The 22,784-nt window shown below is 39.8% G+C and overlaps 1 protein-coding gene across 5 annotated transcripts; it reads right to left on the reverse strand.

The window, feature by feature from the left end:
- Positions 1-959: 959 nt before the first annotated feature.
- Positions 960-22,765, reverse strand: tjp3 (tight junction protein 3). 5 transcript variants are annotated; one of them, XM_044129769.1, is made up of 30 exons: positions 22,595-22,765; positions 15,298-15,354; positions 14,724-14,848; positions 14,513-14,615; positions 13,413-13,701; positions 13,240-13,343; positions 12,941-13,130; positions 12,753-12,828; positions 12,573-12,673; positions 12,285-12,369; positions 11,777-11,956; positions 11,512-11,615; positions 10,627-10,711; positions 9,865-9,941; positions 9,651-9,747; positions 9,100-9,185; positions 8,944-9,016; positions 7,981-8,060; positions 7,785-7,848; positions 7,526-7,682; positions 6,903-7,011; positions 6,606-6,825; positions 5,713-5,918; positions 5,512-5,607; positions 5,316-5,395; positions 5,003-5,213; positions 4,788-4,888; positions 2,530-3,108; positions 1,578-1,636; positions 960-1,486 (listed from the first exon to the last, which is right to left on the reverse strand). In XM_044129769.1, the coding sequence occupies exons 2-30, from the start codon at positions 15,343-15,345 to the stop codon at positions 1,354-1,356; spliced, it is 3,918 nt and encodes a 1,305-aa protein (XP_043985704.1). In that variant the 5' UTR covers positions 15,346-15,354; positions 22,595-22,765; the 3' UTR covers positions 960-1,353. The 5 variants fall into 5 exon arrangements, with proteins under 5 accessions (XP_043985704.1, XP_043985702.1, XP_043985701.1 ...); XM_044129767.1 differs by lacking the exon at positions 22,595-22,765 and adding an exon at positions 19,237-19,667 and having other exon boundaries at positions 11,512-11,588; XM_044129766.1 differs by lacking the exon at positions 22,595-22,765 and adding an exon at positions 19,237-19,661.
- Between the last annotated feature and the right edge of the window lie 19 nt (positions 22,766-22,784).

Here is a 22,784-nt window from a genome sequence, read left to right on the forward strand (position 1 = left end):
TACAATTGACTTATTTGTTAAACCAGTATGATCTTACAAGACCCTCAGCATTCCGCAATTTAGTAGTATGGTGAAAAGTTGTGACAAAATGACTTTATTCTCGTCCAACTTTACTTGTATTTAAAACCCGAATCAAAAACTCAGAGCCCGGCCCTTATATACTCCATCATAAGCAAGCAAAATGCCAGGAAATAGACGAAACCTTTCTTTTTATTGTTAATGCAAAATGTTATAGACTTTTCATCTCTTCTCATCTGACAAGCTGAAAAATAAGAAATATTGCTGGCTGCAAACTTTTTCACCATAAATGTTAACTCTATACCTTGTGGAAAACTGAAGAAGCTGATAAGTAACCAATGCTTACAGTTGTAAAAAGTTTTACTGTATTAAGTCGAAAATTGCAAGTGAATCATTTGCAATTTTTCTCTTTCAAACTGAGTCTTGATTAAATGTTACCGATTCACTTAATAAAGTCATTTTGGAAATATTTTTAGAGAACAATAAAAACGGTTTTGATGTCATACAATGCTGAAGCCAATGGTTTGTACAGATAAATTATTAAATATGAGGGGAGGGGGAGAGACTTGTGAACTGAGCTGAATTTCTTCTGCTAACCCCCAAACATAAAACGAAAACTAATTTCATTGGATCTCAGAAATAAAAAGGAATGAAACTTGAGAATACATCTCCTGTCAACTATGAACAAGCTCTATGTACGCAAAGCATCCAGTCACATTTGAAAGGTTTTGGAGAGAAAATATTTATATTCCAGGGTTTTCTTCCCTTTAGTTGGAGCAAAGTCATTCATGTTAAGTTGTCCTTTCTGCTGCAGCAGGACGATCTCTAGGTTTTAAAGTCTTTTGTCACATATTTGTCCTTAGTACAAAATGTACAGTGGACATCATCCTCAGTGATCGTGGTTGTGTCTTACACTTAAAAAAAACTTCATAAACTCTCTGTGAAATTAGAAAAAACTGTTTATTGTAGAAAAGGTTTAAAAACTGGTTTCTTAATTGGTCTCAAGGGTAGGTTAGGGTTAGGTCAACATCGCTTTGCTTAATGATTTCTAAAAAAAAAAAACAACCTGGAATTTGTACATTACAGCAGTTAAAACAGACTGAGTTGCTTTAAGTATTTTTAACATAATAAATATAAAAAGGAAAAACAAAAAACAGGCACTTTGATCTAAAATGTTTTCAGTGAAACATTTTTTTTTTGGTAAGTTGTCATACATTGAACAACATCGCCCTCTTTAGAGAAACTTCAACAATCTAAGAAAACAACAAGTTAAAGGAGTGAAATAGTTATCGTCTGTCCTGGATTAGCTGTCGGCAGCTTTAATCCTCCGAGTATCTAGAGTTCAGTTGCCGGACCCCATTCAATATCGTCGGCCTCTTCCTCCTCGTCAAACTCGTCCTCGTCGGAGCTGTCGCTGCCTTGGATCTGTGTGCGTCTGTACTGGACTGCTTGGTGGTGATGGGCCAACCTGAGGAGGGGACGGGCAGAACGGTGAGGAGTCAGAGTGGATCAGTCTCATTTTAATCAATGAATCCCACAAAGAGGGAGCCGGGACTTACACGATGTACGACGGGCCTTTCCTTTCCTCAGGCTGGGTCTGTGGTTCTGCCGCACGCGTCTGGAACAGAGAGGGGAAAAAGCACATTTAAAACTAGAACAGATTCAAGCTCTTCAAAATAAAAGCTTGTTTTGTTGGTTTGAAATTCTGCAAAAATAGCAAAGCACTCAGGAGGATTCTTGTCAAGGAACAGCAGTACTTTACGGGGAATTTAATTTATTTTCAATTGAATTAGCTTTAGATGTAACTCTACATTTGACTCAAAGGCTGTTTGGCAGCCAAGTTTCAACCATAAAGCTCTTAAACACATAAAATGGAGCATTTTCTTTGTCTTCCTTCCTGGTTTTCTAAATGGTAGGCAGGTGAACACAAAACATTTTAATCTGTAAACTCTGGGGCAACATCTAAAATGTCTTTCTGTAGCCAGTAAAGTGTTTACACTTTTCTAGGCTACAATATTCAGTCACTATTGAGCCAGAAGCTCATTCAAAGATACATTTTCCAAATATTAGTGGAGTGTATGTATATATTTGAGCCTATATTTTTTAATTTTCACACTGTGTGGATTAGATAAAATCCAGAATAAATTAAAATTTGTGGATTTTGTTAAGTTTCATTGAAGCCGTATTTTGTCTAATGATACCATTTTATAGAAAAATTAAATTTAAAGTAAACCAAAAAAAGGCCCAAACTAACTTCATGCTCTTAGTGAGTGTATGTTAAGATCTTACTAACTTTGTAAACTGTTTTTTTTTCTATACATAAGGCCAATATGTGACAAATTAAAAACATATTGTTTAAAGTCTTAAAAGTTATTTTCATTCCATATTTAATTCCAGTAAGAAGCTAGTGGAGGGTTAAACTGTTTCTCAAATATTGTGACGACCATAACAGTTCTCAACTACCATAGATTGACTTTAATAAATAAAACTCAGGTTTCTGGTTGGACAAACCTGCTCTAGTCTCTCCTCAATAGCAGACAGGGGGGCAGGTTGGAAGATCTCCGGCTGCTCATCGGCATACGATGTCTCACGTACCGATTGTCGATTTGATGGGTCGGGGGCTATAAAGTCTGGCGGTCCGTCTGAGGGAGAGTTGGGCTCGTCTACATCGAGACCATCAAAGTCAGAGTCTGTAAAGCTGCGTTGAGACGGCTCTTCCTGCTCAGCAGGGCTCTGGGGCGGGCTGTAGTCCTCCTGGCGGGCCGACCTTGGCTCCGGCACATACATCAACGGTGGGACTTCTCTGTCCGAATAGCCGTAGTCACCTGGCTCTTCATCAGCGGCTGGAGTGTCGTACTCTAAGGCGGGTTCGGACGATCGGGCCAGAGCAGCGCCGGGTCCCCGGGAGCTTTGTGGGAACCTGGCGGCTTCCTGACCTGGATAGGCCTCCTCCAGGTCCTCGTTGTCGGTGTACGCCTCTCCGTCGGTGATGGCCTCTCCGTCGGTGTCCTCCAGATCGCTGGCAGCGCTCAGGTAGTCCATCTGGGTCGGGTCCAGAGCATCCAAGTCCTGCACCCCTCCGCTCTCCAGCTGGACAGAAGAGAACATGAGTGGAGAGGTTTTAAAAACAAATTAAGCTGAATAGGAAGAACTTTAAAACTGCACAACAGCGCCCCCTAACTACCTCTGCCGTGCACTATTCAAACTGCGCACCATGCAGGATATAAAATGCATCTCTTTAAATGTACTTGATTGTAAGACTAGACATAATTTTAGGTATTTGATGGAAAAACAAAATGAATTCCCCCAAAACGAAGCACGAATTGTGATTCTTAAACTAGTGCCCTCACTTCCGTCCTTGTTTTCTTTTTGACAGGCACAATTTCTGAAAATTAAAAGTCATGAAGCCATCTTTCTTCTTCAAAACAAAACAACCTGGCTTGAGAAACGCCTTGAACACACACGCGTGTGTAACCACTGTGAAGATGCCGTCAACATGAGTAAACATCAGGATGTGAACAAATCGTATGCATGTTGGCTCAAACAGTTTGCAAACTGTAATAGGACAATTATCAAACTGGCATTGCTACTAATGCAGGACAGACTACATTCAGAAAGAGTTTAAAGGCATCAGAATGCTGTTTAGACAAACAGCATGGATTACTCAATGGCATCACATTATGTGCAAAAAGGGAGATGAAAGTCAAAAAATCTAAAAGTCAAAGAGAGATTTGGAGAGGTTTTAAAAGTCCACTTCAGCCTAAAAGCTTCTGGGTCGTTGAGCTAAGAGCAGCAGTCTATCCAGGACAGGAGAGAGCTTTATTTCAAGAACACAAAAGATTGAAGGGATAACTAAATACTTCACTGGTTTAAGCATCCACCTCAGGAAGTCCTCAAATAAATATGTTTTTATTTATTTTCCCTTTATTTACTGCATCTACTTTCTTTTTGTGCTGCCATCTATAATCTATACCAGATTATCCCAAGTGGTCACAGGGTGAGAGGTGACTCACACCCTGGAAAGGTCACCAGTCTGTCACAGGATTACTTTGTATTTATTTTGTGTGTTCCCCTTTTCAAATGTCTTTTTAACTTATTTTTAGATGAATGACGATATTATTTCTTGTTTATGTCATTTAACAATATGACAGTAAGGTCCTGTTTAAAAAAAAAGGTAAATACTGAATATTGTTTTACTGAACAAAAGGCAGTTTGTTCAGATTATTGGGTTCACAAATGATCTTCATGAGGATCAAGTTCGGTTGCAGCACATTGGTTAGGATCATTTTTATTTAAATTGTAAAATAAAGTTGTTTTTATATTCTTTACATTTGCCTTTGGGTGAACCCAAAATATGGGTCAAATGTAATCTGAAAATGATATTTAAAAATATTAAATTTGATGTTAGTTACTTGAGTAAACATGTGGGGTAATAATTCACCTCTGATTTTTTTCCAAAGAATCATTAAACATAGGAATTTATTACAAAGTTATAATGAAATTCTGCTTCATTTTGTGGTTGGTTTAGCTCAACTTGTCTACTATTAAAATAAAATCATCCTAATCTTATTGCAAGGTTCCATTTATTTAAAATCACAGGAATAGTATCAGGAAAGTTGACATCGCAACATTTAACAACCTCAGTATTATCTCATAACGGTAACCAATTTCCTGGTTCTAATTTTTAGTTCCAATTGTTTGACTGAAACTGAAATATTTCAGAGTTTACTTGTGTAAGAGCTGTGGAGAGGAAGAGCAGCGTGACGTACCGTGATCTCCGACACCCAGACAGGTTTGGATTGCTGGTGCCGGATGCTCTGCTTCAGAGAGTCGTACCACTTATGGGAGCCGGCCTGCAGGTCTATCTGAGCTGAAGGGCAAAACCAGGAGAAATACCATGAACGTTGCTGAGTCACGAGTGACAGGAAAACACTTCTGTCCCTACAAATGTATCTGGCATTTAACCGTCTAATATGAGGGATACCTGCGAACAGGTGGTTGGCGTGTTTCCTCATCTTGACAGCCTGGGAGTAGAGGCGTCTGGAGCTCTTGCTGGAGTCGGGTTTGTACTTGTGCCTCATTGCCTTGACGTCTTTGCGGCTGTGGGGGTCCAAGAACAACACCATCGGGTGGTACTGGATGTAGTTCAGCCGCTCCACTGCAGTGGGAGTGATGTCCAGCAGGGGGTGCTTGTCCTGAAAGAAAACACAAATAATTCAGAAGATGACACGGGAAACAAAATGTCTACTGTTGAGAAATAAAGCATTTAAAGTTGAATTTTAATGTTTTCTTCTCACCTTCTCTGCTATTCTCCTAACAGTGTCCAGTTTAATAACTGTGGAGCTACTGTCTCCTCCGCTGCCCCGTGGAACCATCTCTGTGGAAATAAAGTTCAACACAAATAATAATCAGGAGAAAGCCTCAATATGTGCAATGCCTATCTGTTATTCATGAGAAAGGTTAGAAATGGTCAAACAATGAGTAGAGACTAACCTGCCACCTCATATTCATCAGGCATCTCATTGGCCAGCTTCTCCATGGCGATGTCATTCAGGGGTCCCAGGATGACAATTGGTCGTTTGAAATTAGCTGGTAAAAAAAAAAACAACCAATCAGTTGCTTTAAAACTGAACTGAATGTGACTTTCTGAACTAACAGTGTCCATGTGTTCGTGTGTGAGAAACCCAGGCCCACCTTCCCTGAGCAGGACCCTCTCGTAGGCCGGGAATTTGCCCTGAATGGTGAGCTGCAGCAGGTCTTCCCGAGTCCGTCTGTTGTTCTTCTCGTTCTTCTTGTTTCCACGAAGTCCTCGCAGTTTCCAGAACTCTGCTCTCGGGCCGGTTCCCTGCCTTTCTACAGTGGACCGCTGCGTTCGCTCGATGGTGGCCAGCTTCTCTGCCCTGCGGGAGGCGATTGTTGGAAGAAAATTTTACTCCGGCGATTTATTCAAATCCGCCTTCGGATTTTGCCACATTACAACTTCGAGCTTCAGTGTGTTTAATAAAACTTTATATGACAATAATACATTGAGTGAAAGAAAATACAGCTTGAATTTTAACAAAAAGCTGGGAAAAGCATTGTTTAAAAAATGGAAAGATCAAAATATGGCCATGCACCTGAACTGAGAAGCAGGGAAAGAAGAACTATAATCAGAAAAGCTGCAAAAAGACTGGATGTAACTCTGGAGGAGCTACAGAGAACCACAGCTCAGGTAAGATATCAGTTGTGTACTTAAATATTTTATAAGTCGAATAAATAATTTTTTGTTTCTATACTACCAAATTATATCAGTGTGAAAGGATGATAAATAAATATTATTTAACTTTAAGAAGAACTCATTGAATGCAGAGACAGTTACAAAGTCAATACCTAACTCCACCGGATTCTGTGGTAAGAATTAAAAAAATTGTGGTTGATTGAAATTTTGTGCCAGACTTTTCAACTTTTAATTCATAAAAAATAAAAAAGAATGAATAGTGCCTTTGTCTTCCAGTTGTGTTTTACTTGTGTTGGTCTATCACATAAAATCCAAATAAAACAAAGTTTGAGGTTGTAATGTGGCTGCATATCAAACCGTGTTTCCTCACCGCTCCTGGTTGGGGATGGTTCCTTTATCCATCTCATGCAGGTCGTTCCCCATGCGGACAGCAAGCCAGTTGCCGATCTTCCCAGTGAACATCGTATCCAGGACCCTGAACACCTCTCCTCTGGTGAAGCTCAGACCCTTGGGGTTATCTGCCTCGTGGTCAAAGTGCGTCCGGACGTAGAAGTTGTCCCCCAGGTTGGACTTGATGATCTTCTTGTAAACTGAAGATAGAGTAGAAGTTAGGACCGACAAACGCTAAAAGTAAATCATAGCATGATTAGCTGTGCTGCACACTTACGGTCCATCTTTTTCTGAGTGCACAGTTCCACCCGCTCTCCCGCTGGGAGATTGAGGAGGAAGTTGGCAGCTTCCTCTCGCGTGAAATGGGCAAAATCAACATTATTTACCTGAAAATAAACAAAGACCAAAGACTTGATTCAGTTTCAAAGCCGAATAAATCACCAAATTTATTTATTTACTTATAAATAAATTATTTTGAACAGACATAAATGAAAGCAAGAAAGAAGAAAAAATAAATTAAAATAACTTATCACGCCCATTTGACATGAAATTTTATATTATCCAGCAGGTAGAAGATACAAGATCTTATAATTTCCTGCCCCTTTCATACTCATCAACATATAAACAATTAAATGTCCAAACACCAGATAAACATAAATTATTTCTACCTTCCATGACATTTAAAACACCACATTCTCATCTTTAGATGTACAATTTATTTAAACACATTTTACATCATCAATGGTATGGTCTTTAAACACTCATATTACACAACACATTTCCCAACAAGCTTCTTTTTAAAACAGGTTTTTAAGTTGGTTTATTTTTGTACTTTTTTGACCTCTTCATTCAATCCAATAAAATAATGGATAAAAATGTGAACATCTCAGATAAAGCTACCTTGAGGATCTGGTCTCCCTCCTTCATTCCCTCCTCATATGCTGGGCTGTTTGGCTGAACTCCGCCCACAAAGATCCCAACATCGTTGCCTCCCACCAGCCTGAGGCCCAAACTGCGCCCTTTGACAAACCTCACTGTGTTTATGTCAGAGCTGTACCTACAGAAAACATCAGAATGAGATGCCAAACAAATCAGATCACTGGAATTATTTTTAGAAAGTTTACATACAGACGAATTTTGTAAAGAATATATTTCTCACTCAGGATTAGATGATGGGTAAGAGTCAGGAGGTAGAAAATAAAGAGGCTCCTCTGCAGGTTTGGCTGCGAGAGAAATCAAAACATCACAGTTTAGCTAATTTCACGGATGGAATTATAACTATGGTAACCATGCAATAAGAAAAAAAAAAAATTTATAATTTGAATAAATTTAAACTTTCTTATCCCGAGGCTTACAGTAGAGCTGAGGGTTATTCACTGAAATCCCAGACGGGACGGTGCCGCCTCCGTTTGCAGCACGAGGAACACGAGGAGCACTGCAGAGTGAAAAAAACCCAGATCTTTAGTCTCCCATCTCACTCCTGCAGCGTTTTTCATTTGACTCAAACAAATATGTCACACAGTTTAATCTTAATTTGATGGCAGATAAAGCTAGAGGATGGAGAAAACATGATTAATTAAATCACAGAGAACTTCAGAGAAGATGGATTAACTTTGAAAGAAAAAGATTAATTGAACAACAAAATAAAAACTAAATTAACATGCTGATAAGAGTTGAAATATAGGTAACTTTTTGTTTTGTTTTTTAATTTGTATTTTTAAGAGGTTCAAGAAAAAAGTGGCTTATTTGACTTAAAAAAAAAAAATCACCACATTTCATAAATTATCTGTACTTTTTTTTTTTTAACCATCAGGACACCAAGTAATCCATTATAACCTTTTTTAAATCTCTGTCCAACTTACATTTAGCTGAGTGCAAATTAAAGGACCTAATGGAGTGATTTGACTTTTATTTATTAAGTTAATTGAACTGAGAACAGGTCACATAACTTCAAATAAAAGTTATATTTACTTCCAACTTCTAATTATTTTATTTTACTGTAAAATTCTTTACTGTAAAAGAGGTTAAATGAACAGAAATTGATTTAATCAAGGTCTATTAAAAGCCACTTTTCTTACCAAGTTAGTTAAAATATTGCTGTTACATTCAAAGTATTTTAAAGTCTAAAAATTGATAAAAAATTCATTTAAAAATGTGTCAAACTAACTAGAATATCAATTAAAAATCAGTGAAGAAAATAATAAGTATGTTTCTTAATAGCCCACTTTAACTTGTTTAAAAAGAGATTAGGTATATTTGATAATAATTTTTAAAAAAAAAATCCAGTTTTGGTTTAATTTGTTCAGGTTGTGCGTTACCTGCGGTGGTCCTGCTCTCGCTCAGAGCTGCCAGACCTCCTGAGGTGTGAAAGCTCATCTGACTCGGAGGACTCTGAAAGAGAAACAAAAAAGGCTTTTCAGTGACTCCGCTGTGAAAAACGACGATAAGAGCTCGACGTTGAGGAGTAAACCCACCATCTGGAGGCGGCATGGCCGGGGATTTGACTCGACGCGAAGGCTCCCTCCTTGCAGAAAGTGAAGTTGCTTTCTTAGACAGGACTCTAACAAAAAAATGTCAAAAAGAAACGTATTTGTCAATAACAAAAAGACAATGAAAAAGAAATTAGTGGTTTTCCGCTTAAAATATTCAGTAGTCATGCTTCAGCATCTGAAAACTGGAGAGAAATTTATTATTATGGGTTATTATTTATTATTTAGTGATAGTGGATTGAATATTACCTTTAGGAATTTATATTACTATAACATTACAAAACATAAATAAGTAAACAAATACTTTGCAGACCTCTGTGAGCCTATAAAGTGTGACAGGACTTTCATGATCCGTCAACAGCTAAGGTTAAATTTAGTTTCTTCGAGGAACTCTCAAGTTAATTGTTTTGGAAGGTTATGTTTATACTAAAGTGCCAACTAATGAAAGCTTCTTGGTGCAGGAACCCATGCTTGGTAGATTACAGACATTGTAGAAAGTAGATGAAGCCCACCTGAGAGTGTGAGATTCACCTCACCTGCGTCTCCCCTTGGCTGCGTTTGAGTTTCTGCCCCCTGAGGAGTCCTTGTGGGGCGCGGATGCATCACTGGCATCTGACTCGGCGTCTGAGTTAGCTGTAAAGGTCAGTGAATATATGGAATGTGGTTTTAAAGCTACTTAATGCAATCTAAAAAAAAAAAAAAAAGAAAGAAAGAGAGAAAGAATGAAAACTGAGGTTTTTTCATGCCGACCTTTCTTTGGCAGTTCGCTGGTTTCGCTCCATCGAGGCGGCTCGACGTGAGGCTGCAGAGAAACCTCCGGCAAGGTCCTGGAAGAGAAACAAAAAAAAAAAAAGAGGGAGGTGGGAGTGAGGGAGGAGGAAGACAACAAATCTCAGTTATGTTTGACGAGGGGGGGACCCGTGGCTATATTGATAATCTGAGACTTGAGTGGTAAATATTCACCTTATTACCTCTGAGGTGAGCTCTCTGTGTGAAGGTCAACTGCATTGTGACCAATCAAAATGATCCATTTTAATCATGTGGTAGGTAAAGCCTCTGGGCCAGTAAATATCTGAACTAACCTCATTTTAAAAATTATGCCTTGAAACACAGGCAGATTTTCAGAAACTGGTGAATGATCGGTTTACTGGCGTCTGATTGGAGCAGCGCTGCTTCATTGATAAGAACTCTGATCAATACAGCCACATACATGTTCTGTAAAAACCCACTTTTATTCATTTTATTATTAGTTAACAAAACTTTTAAACACAGTGATACACAGTGGAAAAATAAATCAAGTAAAACAAAAAAAATAATAAAAAAAAGCTGGTCCAGAATAAGCAAACGAATAAACAAACACACAAAAAAACCCAGAGAGGGCTACTTGTCAAAATTGTCAAAATCAAACGACAGTTTGTGATTAACAGTGGGAGAGCCGTGAAGTCTGGCCAGTGTCCGCTTCGGGAACTCTTGCAGTTTCAGGTATGGATTTTGGAGGACCATCATCTGTACCTGTATCTGCTGATCGAGTCCTGGCTGTACGAAGCGCTGTGCCTCTGAGGAGGCGGCGGCGTGCTGTCCGACTCGGAATCAGAATCTGGAAACGAGCAGAACACGGCAGAATAACTCTTATTACACGGTAAACTAAAAGCAGCATCACAGAGCCCTGCAAACGCGTTCACATACCATAAAGTTTTTTTACTTGTTCCAACTGCAATTTATTTGGATTTAAGAGCTTAATTAATAAAGTAGTGCATATCTGTGGACTGGAAGGAAAATGACTTTTTTTTTAAATTGAATTTTTGAGGTACATGCAAAAAAAAGAAAAAAGAAAAGGAAAAACTACCAAGAATCTCTCTGAACACAATGACCTCAACGTCATTGTGTTCAATGACGTTGAACACAACGTCATTGAAGGCGGAGACAGCATCATGCTGTGGGCAAGTTGGGGAATGAAATTAATGACTCAGAGGATTTAAACAGAAATGCATTGAACACATTTTCAGTTTTGTTACTGAACAGTGTTTTTACACCATGCATAATTTTCTGTTTCACAATTATGCATTACTTTGTTTTGGTTTATAATCTAAAATGTCAGTAAAAGATTAACATTCAAGGCTGTAGTGTGACATTTTTTTTTGTAAATTATTATTCTAATTATGTTTTCATTTTGTACCGACAACTATGGCGCTAACCCTTTAAAGTTAATGAGTGTTTTTTTTTTTTAAAGCAACTAGCAAAACATTCACAGAGGTGTTAAGCACTTGTGTACTTGTCCATCTCTTTTTACACTTTATTTTAAGCACTTAAAACTGGAATTAATATTGTCAGGGAGTTGTTGAGGGTGCACAATGTCGAAAGGAAGCTGGATTATTTTGTGTGTGTGTTTATACAGACCTGGGGGTGGGATCCTCACAGGAGAGTTGACTCTTCTTGGTGGCTCTTGGCGAACTGTGACGGGGGAGGATTTCAGACTAATATGGGGAAGATCAGAAAGAGATCTGCAAAAACAATGCAAAGGAGATGGGCATAATTTACCATTTAAAAAACAAATAAAAAATTTAAAGAGTCAACTATTCCGTTATGTTCACCATTTGATTATCTAAATATTTTAGCACACCAGCGCTTCAAATCTCTCAGTGAATTAAAATGCAGTCCGTACTTGTATCTGGTGTCTGGGAGGGCGTTCTCTCTGCGTGGAGGTGGGGAATCGCTACGGTCGGAGTCGGACTCAGACACCGGCTTACGTGGCTTTGAAGAGGAGGAGGAGGGACGGGTTAAGGTCCAGTTCTGCACAGGAGAAGATCGTGGGTTTGGGAGGGCAGCCAATCCCGGAAGAGCTCTGCAAGAAGAGACAAACATCATTAAAGTCTTCACAGTAAGCATCGCAATAACTTTACTGTACAGAGAGCTAATAAAGATACACACTTCTTAAACTAACCCACTAAGATGTAATTTGTTAGAAACCTGTCAAGTGATTGCAGAAGAGTAATAACACAATTATGAATCAGCTTGTAGAGAAAGCTTAAATATTACAAATATATTTAAAAATAACAAAATGACATGGGTTCAAAAAGGAACTTAAAATCAAGCTACCAAGAAGTGAACGTCTAACTTTAAAGCACAGGTCAGAAGCCTCTTTAAATAATTTTTAACCTAAATTAACTGACTTGTATTTGCTGGAGTCCTTCATTACTGGAATCTCTCTCCTGGCAGGAGGAGAAGTGCTGCGGTCCGATTCAGACTCAGATGGAGCTGACGAGAAAATGATTTACAATTACAAACAACAATAACAATAAATGTATTTCATCTTACTGCCTACATGTGATTTGTTTAGTTGGTGGTCCTAAAAACTAACTTACATACAGCTAAACTCCTGTAGCTCAAAAGTTGTTTGTTTTCCAGATGATCATTTTTATTGCAACAATGAAAAGTGTATTTTTGAAAGGAAGATGTACCTCTGCGAGGGGCGTAAGTTTTCGGAGCAGGCCGGGTCAGTGTGGAGCGTACAGGCGATGGATCCCTGGACTTGGCTCGGGGCGGAGGCTCAGCTCTCGTTCTGGGTTAAAAATATTTAACAACTTAAAAATTAAAACTAACAAATAGAAGAAAATGTAAAGGATGGTATGAGTGTGTACCTGTGTGCTCGTTTCTCTCGGGTGTGTTGACGTGAAATCCGGCGAGGGGCGATGTCCTCTTCAATGTCTGAAATGTCTGGTTGTTCACAGAAAGCAGTTTTGATTAAGTTACCCAGACAAGCTGCATGCAGAGATAATGAGCCCAAACTCTTTCACATTTACCCTCCCCACCTCTGAGTAACTCTTACCCTCCAGCTCTGAGCTGCTGCCCTTGCGCAGCTCGTCCTCGCTGTTTCGGGGGCTGTCGTCCACCTCCGGGATGGTGACCAGGAACTTGCGGTCGTCCCTGAGGACCGTCATGGTCAGCTTGCCCCTGCTCTTCTCCACCAGGTGCTTGGTCTCCAGGAGGGAAAGGTTCTCCGTCGTCATGCCGTTGATCTATTTCAACATGGATTAATAGAAAACAGCGATTAGATTCCTTCCTTCATAATAAGGAAGTTTTCATGCTTTTCCAACCAGTCTGTGTGCAGCATTCAGAAATCTTCACCTTTAGTATTAGGTCTCCTTCTTGCAGTGTGCCTTCCTTGGCGGCCAGGCCGCTGTCTGTCATGTGCTTTATAAATATCTGACTTCCCAGCTTCAGTCCATACTCTGCAAACCGGAATTTAACGATTTAAGACGTTTTTAACGTACTAAAACAACCTCCATTTGCACTCCTACCATCTGTGGCTCTCTTTTTAACCAGCGTGGTTTTGATCGGTTTGTCTGGAGCTTGGTTCTGTGGCAGCTTCTTGTATCCGGACATCAGCGGCAGCGTCCCTGCGTGCCCGTTGCCATAAGGCGAGGGGCTGGAGCGGCTGTTGTAGCGTCCGCCATCCCTGTTGTCGCTGCCGTCTGAGTAGCGGCGCGCTCGTCTCGGCGGATCTTGATCCAGCAGGTTGGACTGAGAGGAGGCCCTGGTCGGCCTGGAGGTGGCTGGGATCTGGATCTTTCGAGGCCGTTTTACTGTCTGCAGGACAGAAAGGTCGGAGATTTACAGAGAAGGTCAACCGGCGAGCATTGGCAGGTTATTAACATTTTGACACAGTAGAACCACAGTGTGAGATGTTCAAACTATGAGATACTGTTTTTATAACTAAACTCTGCTTCCTCTCTGACCTTTATGATGCCAATTATTCACTAATGTTCTGCAGCCTTTACAGAACAGAGACTTTTACATTGGGTTTAAATTACCCATGATGTCAACTAAAATTTATTTTGGAGGTATGAAGCTATGCTTCAAGTTTCTGCGCTACTGTGCAGATTTTAAGTGATTTTAATCACTTAAAATCTTAAGATAAATTGAAGATGGTGGTTGTAGTGTGACATAATGTGATAGGGTTCAAGGGCTGTGAATACTTTTACTTGGCACAGTAGGTGCTGGCCTGTTACAATAAACGACAAATCAATAAATCACATGATAACTTAAAAGAAACTCAATAATTTCATTTGCTTGATTTATCGTTTTTCTCTCTTCTTTCTCTTTTTACCAAAAACTGAATGATAAAAGTCATCAGTCTGGTGCTTCGGTCTCAACTATCCTTTTTTTTAAATAAAATATTGTTTACAGAGACTTCATAACTCATATTTCAAATGTCTTTCACTTCCAGTGTTTATCTTTTAGAATGTGCTCTTGCATTATTGTGCCATTGTTACTATTGTATTACTTTAAAACACATTATCGTTCATTGCAATAAGTTCTGGGACAATTTATCGTCCAGCAAAATTTGTCATGACTGGCCTAGCAGATGTTTAATTTTTTTGCCTCTGCAATTACTCACAACATTTGCCGTCTTGCCACATGACTTGAGGACCTGAATGGTGTAGTTAGAGTGAACATTTTCCATCGAAACTCCATTGACCATGACAATTTGGTCTTTGTGGCTACAAAATAAAAGCACAAGAAGCCACACATATAAGCCTTTTTCTGTAGGTTGATGTCAACACTTTTTTATTTTATGAATACTTGTCGTGTCAAAAGGAGAAACCTACTAGAGGCGTCCCATGGCCGGTCCATTAGGCAAAACATCCGACACCACCACAGCCGTGTCACCGGTGTCTGGGTGAGGCTTGTCCTTCCCTCCTGACAGAGCAAAACCAAAACCCACCTTTGGGTCCTGCCATGAAGAGATAAAGAGGGAGGACTGAGATAAGGAGAAAATTACACAAAGCACATTAAAGGCAGAGAAGGAATGCAGCAAAATGAGAGGGTAGAAATGCAGGCTAAGTGGGTGATAGAGCGTAGAGATAGAGAGAGAAGGAGCACATTCCAGCGCCAGGATGGTGACGAGCCAGTTGGTGCTGCGGGGCGCAGCAGGGTGTGTCTCTCTGAATTCCTGCTGGCAAGCTAGATGTCTGAAACACGGTCCACTTTAGACCCCGGGTTCATCACAATGGCCTTGATAAACACCGAAACAACAACCCAGCCTGCTTGTTTCCACGGAAGTAGCCAAAAAGCAAAACAGCACGAAAGCACAGCAGCAAAACATTTTTCATACTCATTAGTGTTTTTCTCCTCATTTATCACCGATTCTTCATCGTCAGGATGAGAAAAACAGCCGCTTACTTTGTTTAGTGTTATCGTGTGCTGCTCCCATATCGTTAACTCATCCATGCCTGGTTTCTGAAAAGACAAAAATAACACACACACACACACAAATTACATGAATAAATTTCTGATTGTAGCAAAATAGGTTTAGAGTTATGCTAAATGAAAACATGATTAGTTAATTCAGTCATGTAATGCTGGACCTTACACGGCGGACAGTCGGTCTTCAGAACAGAAAGGCTGTTTGTTCGCCTCAACCCGATATGAACGTGCTCACACCTGTTTCAATCCTGCCTGACTGGTTAGGAGGAGGAGTTACCTGCTGTGTTCATGTATGTATGCACAACAGGTGAGACACAAGCCTTTAAAAACATAAAAAAATAAAACTACCGTCCTGATCTCTGAGCGTTTCAGTATTATTAATGTGGAATCACTTACAAAAAGTCTCTGACAACGTCGTCAGATTTAAGTTTTGTTCTAACCGAAAGATAAGAAAAGTTTGGCAATCATAGATAGAAAATGATTGCTGAAACTTATGCAATCGGCTGAATGACGATCCATTTACAGTTTCACTACTTCTCAGTAACACAGCATAGTTCTGTGTCCGACTATGTAAACAGTCACTGTAGAATAACATTTGATCTCCTCCGCAGCTAAATATTTTGTCAGTTTATGCAAGCGTTCATTACGTTTAAAACACTAGAGCCTCAATGTCAGGGCTGCACTGCACTAGGAAAACAAGAAATGATATTGGTTACTATAGCAAAAATCGATAATGACTGAAGTATTTACAGAACCCAGATAATGAGAACTCTAATCCAGATCACAGAAAAAAAGAAAAACAAAAAGTTATTTCCATCTCAGCAACAAAGTTTTATTGAAAAATTAGTTTCATCTGCCGTTCTGGAATTAAAACAACTTTGTTGTTGTTTCTTAACTTCACCATCTTACCACAAGTTTAACTTTTAAATAATTTCAGGTTATATGTCACAATGTATGGCACTTAAACAATTTGCAAGCACTTGTTTGGGTCTAGGCAGTCCAACACAATATGCATTTTGTGCTCAGCGACGATAAATTGCAACATATTGTGCAGCTCAATTGTGAAGTATTGGAGTTGATTTTACGTCAGAATCAAGACATGCCTGTTAACAGTTTTATCAGATCAATTTAGCAACAAAAAGTAACCAAATGAATAAATAATAATAATAAAAACAAAAACAGGCATCGTTTCACCAGCGGTTCTTTTAATTTGATGAATTGCTAAATTTCCGTCCAGTAGTTTTTGTTGGAAAGCAGTAGCAGCTTTCCAACAGCGAGAACACGGGACTTCAACTTCCTGGACAAACGAGGTGAAATGCCTCACATGATATGCATTTTCCACACACAGGCCAAACAAAGCACGAGCTGAACGTGAGCTAATTTTTTCCCACGTAAACGGAGGAAGATGCTTCTTACAGAAGAACAGGTAAAGCAAGATACTTGCTGTCATCGAGTCAAAAACAGGTTTGAAACATGTAGAAGAAAATTTTTTATTCATAATTGCACTTGTGTATTATCTTGTAGTTTCATGTTTTTTAGGTGTCAAACACGTTTACATTTTTATGTCAAAGTGAAACAATTTTAGGATTCATACCTGTGAAAGGTGCTGCATAAATTTAGCGCACTAACCTATGCAGAGGTTATGATTATGATAATTACCAAATGCTGAAGGATCAGCAGAGTTTGACCTTTGGACAGGTGGCCGACTGTTTGACTAAGTAAATCATCAACTGAGAATCATCCAAATAAAAGCTGGCTGTGACCTGATTTCATGCCAGGCTGCTGTCTGAAAATAACCTGACCATGATACAATTTGATTCTGTAGTTTTATCGTAGTTCATTAGCTGCATTCTCCTGACTGACAGGTCAAAATGTTTCTCCAGAGAGTCACAGAATGCTTCGTTCAGCCCATCCCTAAGAAAAAGTACCTTGGAAAATGAATCAGGAATGACCCTCTGTAAAAATCAGAGAAGGAGCAGAGAGCAAACCCAAACAAGAGCATAAATTTCCTACTGAGAGAAATGGAAAGGAGGGCAAAGCGACTGCTGAGCAGACCCACATTTACAGCAGAACTACTGAAGTTTAATTCCAGGGTGCGTTTTATCACTGTCCTCTGCTTAAAGTAGACAAAACAAACTTTGTCAATAAGCCAAATACTGTTTGTCTGTCAGAAATCCAGAAAAGTTCAGAAAAATATGAGAAACTACAGAAACAGAGTTAGTTTTGTTCATCTAAAATCAAACATGTTTCTGCAGTCGGAGTAAAATGAGCAAAACACATAAATCAAAAAACTCAACAATAATGCATCATATCCTCATAGATGTTTAATAAAAAGATGATTGAAAAAGTAACCTTCCCACTTTAGCTAATGAAAACATATTTTCTATTCACCTTTAACCCCAATGTTCAGAAGCCCTTCTAATATTACATCATATGAGGGAAACAATTGTTTGTTTTCCACCTTCTCCACTCACCATGTGGTCCTTGAACCTTACTTCCATTTTCCCCTGGGGTTTCTAACCTGAACCAAACACCTGCGGCCCCATGCTCTCAAGAAGCAGCTCGCTCTTCACGTTCCATGTGCTGACAAACGCACAACGAGAACGCCCAGGACTGCAGCCGTCCGGCCGCAGAGCCTCTCCCTCAGATTCTCTTCTGTATGGATGGAGTCTGCAGTCCAGCAGAAACCCGATCCTCCCGCTGAAATTATCTGTAATATGACCAGCTGTGGTAGTTCTCCGCCTCTCCCAGCAAGGAATTCAGAGACCTCACCTGGAGAGCGCTCCTCCCCCTTGAGCCTTTGCCCACTCTCTAGGTCTCTGTAGAGCTTTTTTAGGTAGATAGCAGATTTAAGGTGGAGCGGCGACACCTTTAACCTCAACAGACTGATATGAGATCAGTGAAACAACCTTAATCGAGACAGCTACTGTAATCAGAGCATTAATCCTGAGGAGGACTTCAATAGCTGTACAACTGAGAGGTTAACTATTAAACCTTCAGCATGAGTTGGTTACCAGCATTCAGGTGCCTTTGAATAAAAGTTTCTGTTTCAAAACTGCTAAAGATTTCTATCTTATTGCTTTGAAATGATAAGAGATTTCTCTGGCTGAAGTGTAAAATAATGTAGATTTCCTACTCGCCTACCTTTTTGCTGAGCACTGATAGTCAGCTGGCTGAAGGGATATTATGTCTTTATACAAGAAGCTAAAGTTTATTTTTGGCAATGTTTCCAATCACAAAAAAGGGATAGTCAACACCCATTTTATTTTGTTACTATCGTTTCGTCATTTAACAGTAACTGTACTACGTCAAGTTATTAGTGTACAATTGTTATGGATGTTTTCCTCTGCATCCATCAGTCTGTAAATAACTTGTTTACCACAAAATGTAACTGAGAGCTTAATAATTCAGATGATTTATATATTTTCAGTCTGGTAACAATTGTGTCTCATTCTCATATTTGGGTTTCAGCATTTAAACTGATATTTAATCACAACGGCATCATGGGTTTTGGTTGCGAAAGGCTGCGGCATTGCTGTGGGTGCAGCTTGCTTAGAATGCAAATGTAGAGAGCATTTCCTCCCAGGCATTTGAATTTGTAAAGTTTAGGAAAACAGGAGTCAAAACAGTCATTGTTTACTTTTTTTAAAGTTTATGATTGAATCTAAACATTTTCATGACACAGTTTATCACAACTGCGATAAATTAAACTTTCGAATTTTAACTAACACTAAAAGGTGCATCTGCTTAAAATAACCCTAAAAACAAATAGTAGATGCACTTGATCAGATTAGTAGACTGGAAGATATTTTGTTTAGTTTTAAATCCCCGTTTTGTTCCTTGACTACAAACCGCCCTGATCAGATGTTTTGTTCCTAACAAAAGCATTACATCTGGAGCGATCCATTCACTTACAGGCACCTCCAGCAGCGGTGGCAGCTCCGGGGGAACAGACCCGAAGTGTTTTAGCAGTTTGAATCGCTGAGTCAGTTTCATGATGAAAGCAGCGTTGCGGTCGTCTTTTCCTCTATGTAATTATTCCCCGTTTTGTGCCGGTCAGAGGAGAACCTGGTCACCGATACCAGGATGCAAAGACACTCAATAGTGAAGAAATTACAAGTTAAAAACTAAAAAATCTCTTCTCAGTTTCGTCCATCAAATAATCCATATGCGTCGGCCAATCCGATTTTTGGTAATTCCTTCTCTAAAGCCAAACAGGTCCACTTGCTCCCAGTGTCAGCACTGTGTGGGCATCCTGGTCAACTTTTCAGTGGCTGCAGGTCCCAAGCTGCTGGCCGAGTTTCTGTCTGCTGGGTGCCATGGTTACGACAGAGGAATGAGAGCACTGGTCTGTTAATAATTGACGGGCTGTTTGCTTCAATATAGATCCTCTGGCCTGGAGTTGGGTTTCCTGGGTTCCTACAGTGGCTCTGTTGTGTCTCAGGACCAGGAAATGGCACCGTGGCAACAGCGAGCATTGATGTTATCTCTGCTTCGTGGATAGCGTTTATGCACGCCCCGGGGCGTGGGAGTGCCGTCGAGGTAGTGCTGACTGAATATCAGCACCCTGCCTCTTTAAAGGTCCCTAATCTACATCAGAGGGAGGAAATAAAGGTACAGAGAATGACCTGCCACTTCCGTATTCAGAAGCGCTGTGTTTATGACAACACAATGTGTTGGTTGTGTATTGGCAACATAGCAGGTGCAGGAAGGTGGTGTGGGATCGGCTAGGTGTGACCGCTGGAGGCAAACATAAGTGCAAGTGAGTTATTAATCTGAGGTGAGGAAAATAAGAAGAGCTAGTTCTCTGACTTAAACCATACATGTAATTGCTTATTCCTGGTTTGTCCAGCAGCAGAATCACTCAGAGGACTGTAGGTTTTCTTTCATTCTAACCTGTAAAGCCACTCCTGCTGAACATCCAACATGCAAACTGCCTGCTCACTCTCTACACCAGGGGTCTCCAAAGTCGGTACTCGAGGCCCGGCATCCTGCATGTTTTAGTCCTCTCCCCGTTTTAGCACACCTGCATCAAATGATGGTTTGTTAGAAGGCCTAAGGAGAACACTGACAAGCTGAGGAGGTTGTTGCTACCACCAGGGAGAGAACTAAAACATGCAGGATGCCGGCCCTCCAGGACAGACGTGGGGCACCCCTGATCTAGATGCTAGCCAAGATTTCAACTTAAGACATGGAAAACAACAGTTTGTTTATGAATTTATCATCATCATAAAAAAAACCCAAACAAAAATAAAATAAAACCTTCTGAAGCACTAGAGATGAAGTGTTATGAGAGGGATTGGGCTGTGACTGGCTTGTGGTTAATAGGCAGTGAGGAAAAGCAAGATCTCTTTGTGTAAATACGCACCGTTCCACCACAAACACTCCAGAGGTTTACAGAGTGGCTGAAATTACACAGAACAGGACATTTCAGCTGCCACTTCGCTGGCAGCAGAGTCAACACTCATTTTTACATCTACCTGGACTGCTTCATACATGCCTTTCAGCAGGTCTTGAAATTACTGTAGATATGCACAAATCAATCAGATAATTTCCCCTTGATCAGCTCTGAGAGGCGATTCATTGGTCAAACACACACAAAAACCCTCTAACAGCAGGAATTTCAAGGCAAAATTAATGTTTTGGAACATATTCAAAAGAATATTACTACTATAATGGCTTTTTCAGCAACTTTTCAAAGAAATAGTTTGACATGTTGTAGTTACGTTTATAGAGTAAACAGAACCCACCAAAAACTAAAAAACATAGCAGGTCAAAAGTGAAACTGTGAGGTTCAACCGTCAAAGAAACAAAAGCACCAAATTAAAGTCAATATTTGCCAGGAAATTTTGGATCCGTTCATCTTCTCTTAAAATGCAGAAAAGATCAATTAAAAATAGGGCATTCTTACGGGAATAAGAACAGCTGTGAGGTATACAATTCAAATGCAATTCTCACTGCATTAAGGCACTGCATACATATAGCATTCTTCTCCATCCATCCTACCAGCCAGGGAGGCTGCCGTCTCTCTCCACCAACCAGTGGGTGAGAAAAACAAAATAAGTGGAGAAAATCTTGGTATGCGTTGAGAACAAGAAAACTAACAAAGAAAGATCCAAAGTGAGACTGATACCAGAACTTATTCAAACGTAGGACTGATGCGGCAAGGCAAAAATCCTAAAAACTGCATTACTCTAAATGACTAAATAATGCACAATAAATAGGCTACACTAATTTTAAATCGGTATGTTTCTAATCAACATTTCCTACAGTCGTTTCTGTTTCACTTAAACAGAAACGGCTGTACCCAGACTTGAGAGCTGACACTCCTAAAAGAAAGAAGTATTGACACAAAGCAGCAATATTCACACGTATATTCATGTACATTTATATTTATACATTTTCTATATTGTGTTTAATGTGCTTTAATACTTAGTCAATAAGTTTATATTGCGTATCAATCAAAAGAGCCAAAAGTCTTGAACTAATATTCTAATTTCTTGTTTTTAACACATTATTGTGTGTGTGGGCGTGGGTGTGTGTGTGTGTTTTAAGATACGTTGATGATTTTTCGTTTTAATTTTAAGTAAAATTTCAGCAGGCAATTTTATTAAAGCATTTTATCAAAACGCTCCCAACAGAACCCTCTTTATTCCAGAAACCATCATTTAATCAGATCCAGACTCTGATTCGGATGGAGGCGGAGGAAGACGCAGCACTTTGGGAATGTAGCCGAAACTATTGTGAAACTCTGTGGCAGGCAGGTAGAAACTTGTACATGTGGCAGAACCAGTAAGGCGAGGGGAAGAAAAGAAAGGAAGAGGGGAGAGAATGAGAGCTGGGCCTGCAGCTGTCCAGTCACCGTTCAACACCAAGAACTGCAGCTGGGCTTCACAAAACCCACGGACATCAATACTGCGCAAATATCCAATTAAACACATCTACACAACAATGCCGGGATTAAACCCGTACAAAGAAATTCTCTAATACAAAAGGAAGGAAAAACAAAAATTGCAAAATCTTTTGAATATCATTTTGTCCAGCTTGAGGTTTATAAGAGCTGAGAAAAAAAACAAAAACGCGTCAAGACACCTGCTAGATTGTAAAGCGTTGAGACACCTGGGACATTAATGGGTAGTCAAGATAACGAGCCTTTAATCTACAGCGATTGAAATCACCTGTTTCTTTAGAGCTCGATTCTCCTTCCAAAACCTGACCTTTTTTTCCCCTTTTAACAAAAAAAGCGCGTAAAACACCAATTAGAATAACAAACCTGTTTCTTTCCGCTATCTTCCTCTTCGTATCAGCAAAGTCCTAAGTTCCAGTTAGAAGTCTTTTCCACTGTGTCGTTTTCTCCCTTCGGCTGTTTGGTTTCTTGTAAAAGTTTGCCTCAAACCTTCCTGCGCGCAGGTGAGCACGAGGCGTGGCCTGATGGGACGCTGAGTTTCACGACGTCATGACGT

This window comes from Gambusia affinis, linkage group LG10 (assembly GCF_019740435.1).
Source record: "Gambusia affinis linkage group LG10, SWU_Gaff_1.0, whole genome shotgun sequence".
In the NCBI taxonomy this organism is placed as follows: domain Eukaryota; kingdom Metazoa; phylum Chordata; class Actinopteri; order Cyprinodontiformes; family Poeciliidae; genus Gambusia; species Gambusia affinis.

What these genes read in the sequence shown, in the direction of transcription:
- tjp3 (XM_044129766.1), bottom strand. Translation starts at nt 19,317, where the DNA reads ATGAAACTGACTCAGCGATTCAAACTGCTAAAACACTTCGGGTCTGTT. An exon ending in AAGGACTCCAGCAAATACAA is followed by an intron (nt 11,957 to 12,284) that starts GTCAGTTAATTT and finishes CTCTTCTTGCAG; the next exon opens with AGCTCTTCCGGGATTGGCTG. An exon ending in TTAGGAGAATAGCAGAGAAG is followed by an intron (nt 5,214 to 5,315) that starts GTGAGAAGAAAA and finishes GTTTTCTTTCAG; the next exon opens with GACAAGCACCCCCTGCTGGA.